Source organism: Sabethes cyaneus, chromosome 3 (assembly GCF_943734655.1).
Source record: "Sabethes cyaneus chromosome 3, idSabCyanKW18_F2, whole genome shotgun sequence".
Lineage (NCBI taxonomy): Eukaryota > Metazoa > Arthropoda > Insecta > Diptera > Culicidae > Sabethes > Sabethes cyaneus.
In genome coordinates, this window is record NC_071355.1 from 157,377,174 (window position 1) to 157,389,273 (window position 12,100).

The 12,100-nt window shown below is 42.2% G+C and overlaps 1 protein-coding gene across 2 annotated transcripts; it reads right to left on the bottom strand.

Moving 5' to 3' along the window:
• Positions 1 to 704: 704 nt before the first annotated feature.
• LOC128741936 (cytokine-like nuclear factor N-PAC) lies at positions 705 to 9,454 on the bottom strand. 2 transcript variants are annotated; one of them, XM_053838066.1, is made up of 8 exons: positions 9,024 to 9,454; positions 8,526 to 8,651; positions 8,138 to 8,462; positions 7,516 to 8,019; positions 7,306 to 7,446; positions 7,031 to 7,244; positions 6,867 to 6,956; positions 705 to 1,877 (listed from the first exon to the last, which is right to left on the bottom strand). In XM_053838066.1, the coding sequence occupies exons 1-8, from the start codon at positions 9,062 to 9,064 to the stop codon at positions 1,678 to 1,680; spliced, it is 1,641 nt and encodes a 546-aa protein (XP_053694041.1). In that variant the 5' UTR covers positions 9,065 to 9,454; the 3' UTR covers positions 705 to 1,677. The 2 variants fall into 2 exon arrangements, with proteins under 2 accessions (XP_053694041.1, XP_053694040.1); XM_053838065.1 differs by having other exon boundaries at positions 8,099 to 8,462.
• Positions 9,455 to 12,100: the final 2,646 nt, after the last annotated feature.

Genomic DNA, 12,100 nt, shown 5'->3' on the forward strand with positions numbered 1-12,100 from the left:
CTGGTGGTCTGACAACTGAATATCCAATGAGCAACTCCATCGTCAATGTCAATGTGGAAGCGAATCGGTCATACCTTGAGGGAAGGAGCGAACGAGATCTGCAGAGAAGCATGCGAATGGAATCCGCAAGGACAGCGTAGAAGAGGCAGACCCAGAGGCTCATGGCGACGCAGCTTATCAACGACATCCAGGGTGTAGATGTGAACCTGTCCTGGCGACAGGTAAAACCTATGGCCGATAACCGTCAACAGTGGAGATCTCTAAACTATTTTCAGCTAAAAAACCCGTAGGAGGCCGTAGATTTCGGAGCGGACTCCGCACCAGATGGATGACCGCTGTCGAACACGATACAAGTTGGCTAGTGTTTGAGGGGAGTGGAAAACGGCAGTCCAGGATAGTACTGAATAACCATAATCTATTCGACGCAGGATCGATGACGGGCCGTCCCCATTAAAGTAAAGCCTCGATTCTACTTTCAGGTAAGAGATCCTATTGTATCAAAACATAGGAGACCATAGGAGGAGCCGATAGGAATTCAGAATATGATTTCTGATTAGAACGGAATTAATCAGAAAGAATTGAGGCGATCATTGTGCAATACAATTTTCAAACATGAAAACAATACCCCTAGTAGATACCCGCTTGCTTTTTTTTCTTCTTTTTATCGTTCGTATAATTCACAATTGGAATGGTTTTAAACACTTTTTATTACGGTCACTGTTTCCACGAAAAATAGAAATCCACATTATGCGGTTTGTTTCTTTGTTTGCTTTCTATTTTGACAAAATCAACTTAAGAAAACAGTTTGCGAGCTTCTCATAAATTCTTGTCTGACTTTAGTTTTCTTCTATCAGCTTGCATTTTTTATTTGCTCTATTTTTCATTCACGAATACTTCCTACAATTTAAAGTTACCGGATACACAGAAAATGACACCTTTTTTTATATATATTCTTTTTAACATTGTTCGCCCAAAAACTAAACTGAAAGATGAGCGAAAAACTATTCGCTTTTTTCCGGACTTTGACGAATATTTCCTAAATTAATTACTTAACCACTAAAACCGTAAATAAGCTTTCGTTTTTTTTTTGCAATAAAAATCAAATATAGGAAGGAAAAACAACGTAAAAGTGTAGATGAACTCTTCTGATCGAATTTATTTCTCATTTTAAAAAACTTATGTAAAATATATGGGCAACGTATTAGGTGCTGGTCAGAGGAGACGCGTTTCCTTTTTGCTCTGAAGGAAATAAAATTTTGTATCCGGCCTGGTCCTAGCGTTCGAAATTCCCCTTTAAGATTATGTGCTTTTACTTACTCCTGAAATATTGGTGTACTCGCATGCGTTCGTGCGGGAGTGTAGGTTTTGATGTGTTTGACTCAGCAAAAGAAAACTTGTGTGAATATTGAAAAAAAGTAGTTACTTTCCATGAAATGAGTACCGACTCTCACATCGTCAGTTAGTAGTATGGTTCCTATGTTCATCGGTAAAATCTGTTCCATCCATGCGCGAGTGCCAAAAAAGAAAGCTTCCTTTTTGCTACAAAAAGAAAACAAGATAACTACCACTAAAAACTCTTTTCCGCACGGTTTCGCTTGTCCTCGCGTCGCGCGTTTTCTTTTTTTTTTTTTTTTTCATTCATATTCATTCGGATTCGCGCCTCCCGGACGGTCGCTGTTAAAACCTTGCTCGCACGTACACGGCACTGGCATCGTGCGAACCGTACCCCAGACGCTTCGCATGCTTGTACACCTCGTTAGAAGCGGCCGTAATCGGCAGCGACTGTTCGAGTCCGTCGGCCATAGCCAGTGCTAGTTTGAGGTCCTTCTGCATGTGCTTCAGCGGCTGGTGCGTGGGGAATTCGCCCTTTATGATTGCTATTAGAAAGGAAAAATGTGAAATGTTTGGCTAGTATAAAGTAAGATTAAAAAAATAAAATAAAAATATTTTTACTTGGACTTGAAATTTTTATGAATCAGTTTCGATCGAGATCTCAAAATATATGAGGAAAAAATTCCTTCTAGCTATTGCCAAGCTAAATCACATGATACTCGCCGTTCGAAAATTCTGAGGGCTCGCTAGTGATCTTCGAGCAAAATCCACGTCTCATCCCCATAGAGGACGATTATTCTAATTTGCGCTTTGTTGCTATATGGTGCACTTCAGGTATCAGCATCTGAAGCTCGACCAGCACGTTCGTTGTTGACCATGATGTGGGGAACATTTGTGCTTAAGGTTAACCGCGAATACTTGTTGGAATCTGTAGCGACAGCTGATAATACGCCTTTGAGACTCATGGCTGGTGTTGTCTTCGGTTACCAGTAAACCAAATATACGAACTCGAACACTATATCAAACAAGCCCCGTCGATTGCTACTGTCCCGCTACTGCACCTAAGTGAGCTTTATCACTCTCAATCTGGTAGTTTGCCACGAATCTGGTGGATAATGGCGACGGTCGACAATTTACTCTGTTACCTTTCTTGTGCAGATAACCCCATCCTTCCATTTCTTCGGTATTTTCATGGACTCCTCTTCCTGGTGGCACTTCTTTGAAAGAGTCGGGTTTGTATCGATCTACATTCTAACAGGTAAAGTCATTCTAATAGCTCTAGACAGCATGGTTATTTGCGCTGTGGCCTTGTCACTCCTAGCTAAACAATTCGGTCCGGCTATTCGACTCCACACGCCGCACCGTGGGATAAAACCTAAATCTAGGTGGACAAAAGTAATTACGCTAAAACCGTTAGTCCTAGATATATAGTATGTTCGGAGTAAATTTGTTATTTTAACTTCCGCATTTTCTGGTGTATATGACATTAGGGTGACCATCATAGTAAGCAAGGTCAAAATATAAACTTTTTTATGGCTTAAGTTAGCTGAATAAAATGTTCAGCAAAGTTAAAAAACATTAAATTTTTAGTAACTTTGCCAAAGAAATTAAAGTTCTATCTTTGGTTGGAACTAGTTTGGTTATCTATGGTTGATGGGCTGGAGCTTTTTAAAGTTTTTTGGTCGGGGTGACCTAAAAAATCCGTTTTTTCTTCATATCTTCTTTCGTGTTTATTTCTCACAAATCATGCCTTCTAAGCACCTTCACATGCATGGAAAACGCACATTTTGTTTGAAGAAATCAAGTTGTTATCTCCTTCGGTTCCGAAGCTACAGGCTTTTTTTTCTAAAAAAAATATAGTTTTTTCAAATGTCAATAACGTAAACACTGCTCAAAAGCAGCAAATCAAATTTTGTATAAATGTTTAGTAATATATTGGCCTCCGAAATTAATTGAGATCACATCGGTCCAGGTCGGCCCTTTTTGGCTAGACCGTATTGAATAATGAAGTAAATATTACCGGTATACTTACCAAAATCACACTTTTTACGTAAAAAGAATGGATTAAAAAACGAAAATAAGTCTAATGTCATATACACCAGATGCGGAAGTTAAAATAACAAATTTGCTCCGAACATACTATATACGTAGGACCAACGGTTTTAGCGTAATTACTTTTGTCCACCTAGATTTGGGTTTCATCCCACGGTGCGCCGTAAGACAACGGCCCATCGTACGGTCAAGCTTTGAACGATTTGGGTATAAGAACTATATCCATCGGCTCGGTATAAGAACTACATCCATACGCTCGGCCATCGGAGAGGCTGCTACCGCGGCACTAGGTATTGAGCCTCGGAGTACACAAAATGATTGGTTTGATCGTGAATGCCAACAAGCGGTGGAGGGGAAAAAACTGCTTGGAAAATTATCTAAGTAGAGTAGAGAGAACCTGGCCAAATACCGACGAGCTAGGAACCAGTTGACCACGATCCTCAGGAGGAAAAAGCGCCATAAGGAGGACAGAGATCGTGAAGAATTAGAGCAACTATTCCGAACTAATGACACGCGCAAGTTTTGTGAGAAGGTGAACCAAACTCGGAAGGGACTCCTTCCGAAGGTGAACCAAACGCGGAACTCGGCACACCGAAACCTGACATGTGTAGGGACGAGGGAGGGAATCTAATTACAAACGAGCGCGAGGTGGTCGACAGATGGAAGCAGTTCTTCGATGAACACCTCAATGGCGAAGTCGCAGAAGGAGGCGGAACGGAAATTTTACTATCTGACAAATCTTGCAGAAATGTCGGGAGTACAATGGGCACGCATCACACCTTTATTGATTTCAAAGCAGCTTGCGATACAGTCGATCGAGACAAGCTATGGCAGATAATGCACGAATACGGTTTTCCGGGCAAACTGACGCGACTGATCAGAGCTACATTGGATCGAGTGATGTGTTTCCTGCGGCTGTCGACTGTACTCTCGAGTCCCTTCGAGACGCGGCGAGGGTTGAGACAAGGTGACGGTTTATCCTGCATGCTGATCAACAACGCTCTTGAGGGGGTGATCCGACGAGCGGGCATCGAAACGAGAGGCACGATTTTTACCAAGGGTAGCCAACTTCTAGGCTTTGCAGATGACTTCGATATCATAACCAGCAACTTTGCGACGGCGGAGACAATCTACGCCGGACTGAAAGAGGAGTCTAGGAGAATTGGGCTAAAAATAAATGCGTCGAAGACCAAATACATGAAAGGAAGAGGCTCAAAGGAAACAAACGCGCGCCTCCCATGGCCGGTAACCGTTGACGGCGACGAACTAGAAGTGGAAGAGGAGTTCGTGTATTTGGGATCGCTGGTGACCGCGGAAAACAACACTAGTAAGGAAATCCAGCGGCACATCCAAGCGGGAAATCGGGCCTACTTTGCCCTTCGTAAAACGCTACGATCAGGAAGTGTACGCCGCCGCACGAAGCTAACAATATACAAAATTCTTATTGGACCGGTAGTTCTTTATGGACTTGAAGCCGTGACGCTGCCCATGGAGGACATACGCGCCCTTGCCGTGTTCGAGCGGAAAGTGCTGCAGACGATATTTGGCGGAATACAAACTGAAAGCGAAGAGTGGCGGAGGCGTATGAATCACGAGCTACAGGCACTGCTTGGGGAGACTTCCATCGTACATCTAGCGAAAGTTAGCAGGCTACGGTGGGCCGGACACGTCGTGAGGATGCCGGACAACGGTGCGACGAAAATAGTCCTCTTCAACAACTCTACTGGCACCAGGAACAGGGGGGCCCAACGTGCACGATGGCTCGACCAGGTCGAAAGCGATTTGCGACTTCTGAGACGACTAGGAAATTGGCGACGAGTGGCCCAACACCGAGTTGAATGGAGACGAGTGCTTGAAACAGCACGAGCCACCCCGGCTCTTTGCTGCTGAAGAAGAAACTATATCCATCGCCGCTCCGTGACTCAAATCCTACTTCAATCTCGGGTTAGATGGAATTCCGCCTGCTTTCTTGAAGGAACACTCGTATGCTATGCGTATTGCTCGTATTTCAGAAGTTCATCTCCAGTGGCATTTTTCCGTTTTGCTGGAAATCTGCTCATATTTCCTGTGCTTAAAAAAGGCAATAAGCAAGACGTGGCCATTTACCGGGAATTCGGTATTTTTAACTACACTATCGAGAACATTCGAGCGGGTCATATCAACGATAATCCTCGATACAAAGCTAACATTATCAGCAGATCTCCAACATCGTCAACAAATCCTCCAGGACCCTGGAATTCATCTTCAGGATTGTCAAAACATTTACTCTACTGGTACTGGTTTACTTTACTGGTTCGATCGACCCTGGAGTGTTCGTCTGCGGTTTGGAGCCCGAAATACCACAACAGCTCTGGACGAACCGAATCTGTCCAGCGTCGCTGTTTGCGTGTTGATCTCTCCGAAATGGATGGATAAAAAAATGGTAACAACAAAGCAGCTCTTTAAAGGCAATACCGGTCAAATTAAATTCGAACAGATCCACAACGGCGTTGAAGCTGGATGACGAGTCTAATCGGGCCGTCTTGTAGTAGTATAACGACTTGAGAAATGGATTCCGTAACTTTTTATCTATTTTAAAAATAAACCCAAGCTCTCGGCTAGCTTTCGTGCAGAATATATTCTAAACGAAAGTGGGAATGATGCACTGCTCTTAGGCGTGACTCTACATAGTGGCTGCTTGGACGTGGTGTGGTGTAATTGGCCATAATATGCTTTTTTATCCGATGAAAGGAGTTAACGCTACACTTTTGCTGACGGGCAGAAAATTTCGCGAACACTAATTATGAAAAACGTCAATGTACTGCTGAGGCTCACCGCAATCCAGACGACTGTTCCAAATGACTTTGGATATTCTTACATCATTTACATAGCGTTTTCGGCAACCATCCGGAAATAGCAGCGGTATATCATGGATGAACAACGTAAAGAGCAGTGGTCCTTAGTTACTACCATGCGGTACCCCTGAGATATTGGTAAAGTGTGCTCAACACTGCAATCCAATTTTAACACAAAGAGTGCGGTTCATCGGATAAGATCTGAATCATTCCATAAGAGCACGCGAGATCTCTGGATTTTCAAGTTTTGTTAAAAGAATTCTGTGATCAACTCGATCAAGAGTCGCTTACTCACCGCATCAATCTGAGAACCAGCGTTCGTAAGCATGTTGAGAAGCCTTGCACTAAGCTAATGGTTGTCGAACGTTTGAGATAAAAACCGTGCTCGTTGGCTCCACATGGAGGGAGTGAAAGATGCGGTCGATGATTGTTTTAAGCTCTTGACATCATGCTTGCGGATGTAATATAGTGGTCCAATCTATACAACTATGCAAACAACCTACTTATGCATCGCTGTTTCAGAATTTTTAATAAAATCATTCCGATCGGATAAAATCAGAATTCGGAAAACAACGAAAATTGTCGAGTGTTGGAATCAAAAATGGGACGGAGCAATTCATGTACGGAAAACGTTTGAAATGTACTTACCATTTCCCTTCTGAAGAAGCATCTCCGATGACATGTTTGTAAGTTCAAGTACTTCCAAGACATCTTTTTGCTGCAGTCCCGCTCGATCGGCTGAATAAAGAAACGAAAGTCAACCGTTAAAGTTAAAGTTACACACTGCTTTCCAGCAGCAAAAATCATCTTACCCAAAGCCAATCCTTCAGCGATTCCGGCGAGTGTAACGCCGGAAATCGTCTGCAGTACCAGGTTCATCTTGGTTGCATTGCCGACGTCCCCCAGGTAAAAAGAGTTGCGCGAAATCGCTTCGAAGCAGGTTTGACATTCTTCGAAAAGCAACCGCTCGCCGGCGGCCAGAATTATCAGTGTGCCCTCTTCGGCTTGGTTCTTCGATCCTTGAATCTGCGTCAGCATTGGTAAGTAAATAAACGGTCCCCAGTTAAGAAAAATGAAAAATTCTTACTTGTGCTTCCAGATACCGCCCGCCTTTAGAGATGATCTGTTCGGCGATGTCTTGTGAAGTTTCCGGGTCGACACCGGTCATTTCAACATAACCTTTACCAACCAGGTTGGCTGACATGACACCACAATTACCGAAAACCAACTTTAAGAAAAAAGAAAAAGAGGAAACCCTATGAGTATTCAATAGTTTACTGATAAATCTAAAACTAACATCCTTGGCCACTTGCGGATCGGACACGCAAGAGAAGGTCACATCGGTCATCTCGATTACGTCCGAAGGAGTATCCGCTACTTCAGCTCCCGCCTCTTGGAACTTTCGGCATTTGGTAGCGGTCCGGTTCCAAACGACAACGGAATGCCCGGAATTCAGTAGATTTTTCACAATTCCGCATCCCATTATTCCAAGTCCCAAAAATCCGAACTTCAGCGTTGAAGCTTGAATGTTTCGCGATTGCAATGCATTCGAAACACTAGACATGTCTATTTCCGGCGTAGCCGGGCGGGCTACCGTCACCGGACGATTCAGCAAATGGGACACCGGTACGTTGCGTCGAACTGGTGAAAAAGTGTCCAAATCCAATGAAGAAACTTCCGTTGAATCATTTAGAGCCTTCCGCTTGCGTTTGGGCGAAGGCGTACTGCTAACGATATCCGCCTCGATTGCTGCTGCTTTAGCCTTTGCTCCTATCGAGCGAACCTTCGTCGTAGACGCTACCTATAGAAAATACAAATTACATCAAAGTTGGAGGAAAATATTTGATAGAACGATAAAACAAAACAAACAAAAACACAACCTTATCCACATTTAATTTGATGGGCAACGAAGCACGTACTTTCTTTTTGGCAGCGGATTTTTTACCCGTCACCGGTGTTGTCGGGGCGGCGTCGCCAGTTACGGGTGATTTTGGTGTCGTATTGTTGAACGACACTTCCTCCGCAGTACTTTCATCTGCTGCTTCGCGCAGTTTATTGAACTCGACATCTGGATCAGGTCGATTCTCCTGTTCCGAGGAGAACAATGGTTCGAACTTTTGCGGATTTACAATATATTCTTCGATTTGTTGTACTGCTTCCTTAAATCCGGCTGATTTGCACGACATAAGGAGTTTCTCTTTGAACTCCTGATATGGTTTAATTTGAGTTTCTTCGATCCAAGCGCTGTAGCGAAAAGTAGAAATTGATGAATATTTCAAAAATCAAGTCACTTATGTAGGGACTTACTAATTATTCGAGCCAAAGAAGAAAATACATTTTACAGGAATGTTTTTCTTCACTGCTATGCGGCGCAACTCTGGTGGTGGTTGTGAAATACGACCTGGCCAAGGCGAGAAACCCTTCATTTTGGCCCTGGAAACAAAAGTATGCATATTCACAAAAGTTTGGATTACGAATTCAATGTTCTAGTGACGGGGCAACATATTTCCAAGCTTTCAATCGTGACAACATAGAATGCTGTTCAATGCTGAAGTATTTTTTCTAGCCTTAAGAACTTATTAGAAATTTCTCATTCTTTACATGTATACATTTTAGTTGAATTAACATCCATTTTCCTATTTGTTTCATATAGGAAACTTCCTTTGCCATCGAAGGGGAGTGAGGTTATGTTTACCCACCAATTTCTCCCGCTTCTTTGGTTGGGAAGTGGAAAATCAAATCCAAAAACATTTTTCCGGAAATAATTTATGTGCCGCCAGGCAGATAATACAGACGTTTACTTACCAAACGAGATCGTTTACGGCATATCCTTTACCATCTGTCATTTTGCTGGTTTTCTATTTCCTGTGGTGGGTCACGAAAAATATCTTCTAATATCAGATATATTAGCATACACCGATCACTATGCGGAAAATCACAATTCCCGTAATCCGGAAGGAATTATTCGCCCAGTAAAAATATATTTAAAAAACAGCACCCAGAAGCCGCGCGGAAAATCCTCCACACGCAAGCCAGCAGATGATACCAGAGTTGCAAAGCTATAGACTTTTCTCCAAAAACTATTAGCACTTTTCACTCTAAATAAAGTTTACGCCCCAAGCAACGGCCACTTGCGCCCAGAAAGGGACTCATATATATTAAAATAACACTAATATTTTGACTCGGAACGCAAAAAGAAGCCGCACAAACCGACGCTTACGGGAATGCAAAGCTGCTGGCTGTCGCTGCTGGAACGGCGATAATAAAAATGGCGGATTGCTGCTTGTTATGATTTTTCAAAGCAACTGATGGGTAAAACTTTCAGACGTTTCAGACGAATGCCGAAAGTTGACAGTTGATACGTCTGATTAGTGGGTGCATCTTTGGGGTAAATGTGACGTAAGAAGGCCGATTTAGATTAGCCGCCAATCTCCGTCAAACCCAACGGAACGGAACGTAACGTCTGTTTCTTTTGGTTGGTTTTGCACAAAGGGTTTCCATCAGCATGGTTTCCAGCAGTAATGATTACACTCAAAATAATTTTCTCGTCGAAATTACGGGAAATGTTATGTGAATACTTTCCATTTATTTTTTCCTGCACTATTAATACATGAATTCCACGTAGTTTGCATTAGTATGCGTGCATTTATGTGGAAACCAGATAGATAGTATTGTATTTTCCTGTCCCATATAGCCCCAGCTGTGCTGACGGCAGGCCAAATGGAATTAAATAAAATTATTGTATTCTCCAATAATGTTCAAATGAAAGTCACGTAACTCCCTGTAGAGAAATTTACGTGATTTTTCACGTGGAAAGGACGTGTGGATTATTTTGCGTGTACCGTGGACCCCCATTCGTTTGACCATTTTTAATCTGAACACTTTTTAATTTGAACCCCGTTGGTTTGCACGACGTACAAATTAAAAATGGTTCAAATGTCATTCTCAACATGACATCATTTGTTTATGCAGACAATGCACATAAACACGATTCGTTTGTACTGACCTAGCGTATTTAATCGGTTTCACGTTTTGTTTTCCTAACGATTAAAGAGAAATCCGATCGGAAAATGCAATATTCGCACTTGCAACTGCCAACTTAAATAAACCACCAAAACAACAACAAAGAGCAGGGCGGCCAGTTTACACAGGTTTCAGCATATTTCGGGTTACCAGTTGTTCAAATTAAAAAGTAACCCCGTTAGTTTGCATGAGGAATCGTTCAAACGAACGGGGGTCCACTGTACCATGCAGCTAACTGGCACCTTTATCTCGTTTGCTTTGCGGTGACGTGACGAGAGCTAATATCAGTCGGGCTCAGGAGTAGTGGGCCCCACTGACAGCTGAAGAGCTAACTTGCGTGAAGAGTGGCGAATATATGATTTCTCCTTTACGCTAACGCTAACATGTTAGCATCGAAAACATGGCTGCCTACCAGCTACTTGGTACTATGCACCTTTGAAAAAAGTTGAATTAACAGACCTCATAGTCCCTAGACAAGTTGTTCTGTTTTGCTAGGTACTGTGCTACAAATGTCAAACTTGTTTACATTTGACTTGTGCAGCTCAACAATAATCATTATATAAAAGTTACAAAAATCAAATTTAAAGACATAAATTGGTGTAGAATAAATCAATCTTATAATTTCACAACAATACTGCATTAAATTTGTACATTCAAGCTCAAAATCTAAGTTTTATAGTTGAACTCCTTGAAATGAGCCTCAACGAATTTTGACAATGAGATTCGCCCAGCCCTGTTTCGCCTTGTTTTAATTTTTTTATTTAGTTTCGCCTGTTTACAATGCACCTGTGTTTTGAAAACAACGCAGTTTCGCTCTTTACTATCGGCTGTTTACAAAACGATTTGCAAATAAACCTGTCACTTCATAACAATGCAAGGGGCTAAACTGCAAATTGTCTTTTGTTTCGATTAAACACTTCTAACGCGAGGGGATGCGCTGTGCTATCCCTCGCTATGTATTTGACAGAGGATAACATCGCGCTTCCAAAACTGTCAACGCTTCCAAAAGTGTCAAATTTCAATGGCAGTAACATAGTGAGAAAAAAAAAGAAAAAAAGCAAAACATCGAGTTTCATTGTTCGATGTTGTACTCGCTGCTCTCGTTAATGGAGCATTCCCTTGTTCTAACGCCCATCACTAAAAACTTGTTTTAAATAATTCTAACGATTAAAACCACCCCGTCGGCAGGCAACCATATTTTCGCTGCCAACATCTCGTGTGTGCGAAAATGAGATAGCATGTCAGCACTGCGCTTCACTCAACTACCAGCAGTCTGATTTGGGCCCGCTGTCAAATTTTGAGCCCAGCACATGCTGTCGCTGACGGTCACTGCAGCTTGTTATAGAGATGTCGATGGGGTGATTAAAACAGAAGAAAGGATTCTTGCCAAGGATATTATCAGTCTTTTTAAGGCTGATGGTGTAATAAAACGATTTGTTTACAATTTGCCAGTTGTGCTCCAATCGCGAATCACTCCGGAATTCTCATCTTTAGAAAAAGTTATACACTGTAAAAGATTATGTTTGGTGAAAATAAAAAAAAAACATGAAATTTTCAAAATACCGTGGACCCCCGTTTGTTTGACCGTTTTTAATCAGAACACTTTTTAATTTGAACCCCGTTGGTTTGCACGACGTGCAAACTAAAAATGGTTCAAATGTCATTCTCAATATGACATCATTTGCTAATGCGGACAATGCACATAAACACGATTTGTTTGTACTGACCTAGCGTGTTTAATCTGTTTCACATTGCGTTTTACCGCATTTTCCCAACGGTTATGGTAGAAATCCGATCGACAAATGAAATATTCGCTGCTTACAACTGCCAACTGAATCAAACCACCAAAACAATAACAA

Excerpts from the sequence above, each read along its gene's own strand:
- LOC128741936 (XM_053838065.1), bottom strand. The coding sequence starts at position 9,064 with ATGACAGATGGTAAAGGATATGCCGTAAACGATCTCGTTTG. Across the intron at positions 8,020-8,098 it reads TCAAATTAAATGTGGATAAG|GTAGCGTCTACGACGAAGGT; the intron begins GTTGTGTTTTTG and ends TATTTTCTATAG. Across the intron at positions 7,245-7,305 it reads GGCGGTATCTGGAAGCACAA|ATTCAAGGATCGAAGAACCA; the intron begins GTAAGAATTTTT and ends ATGCTGACGCAG.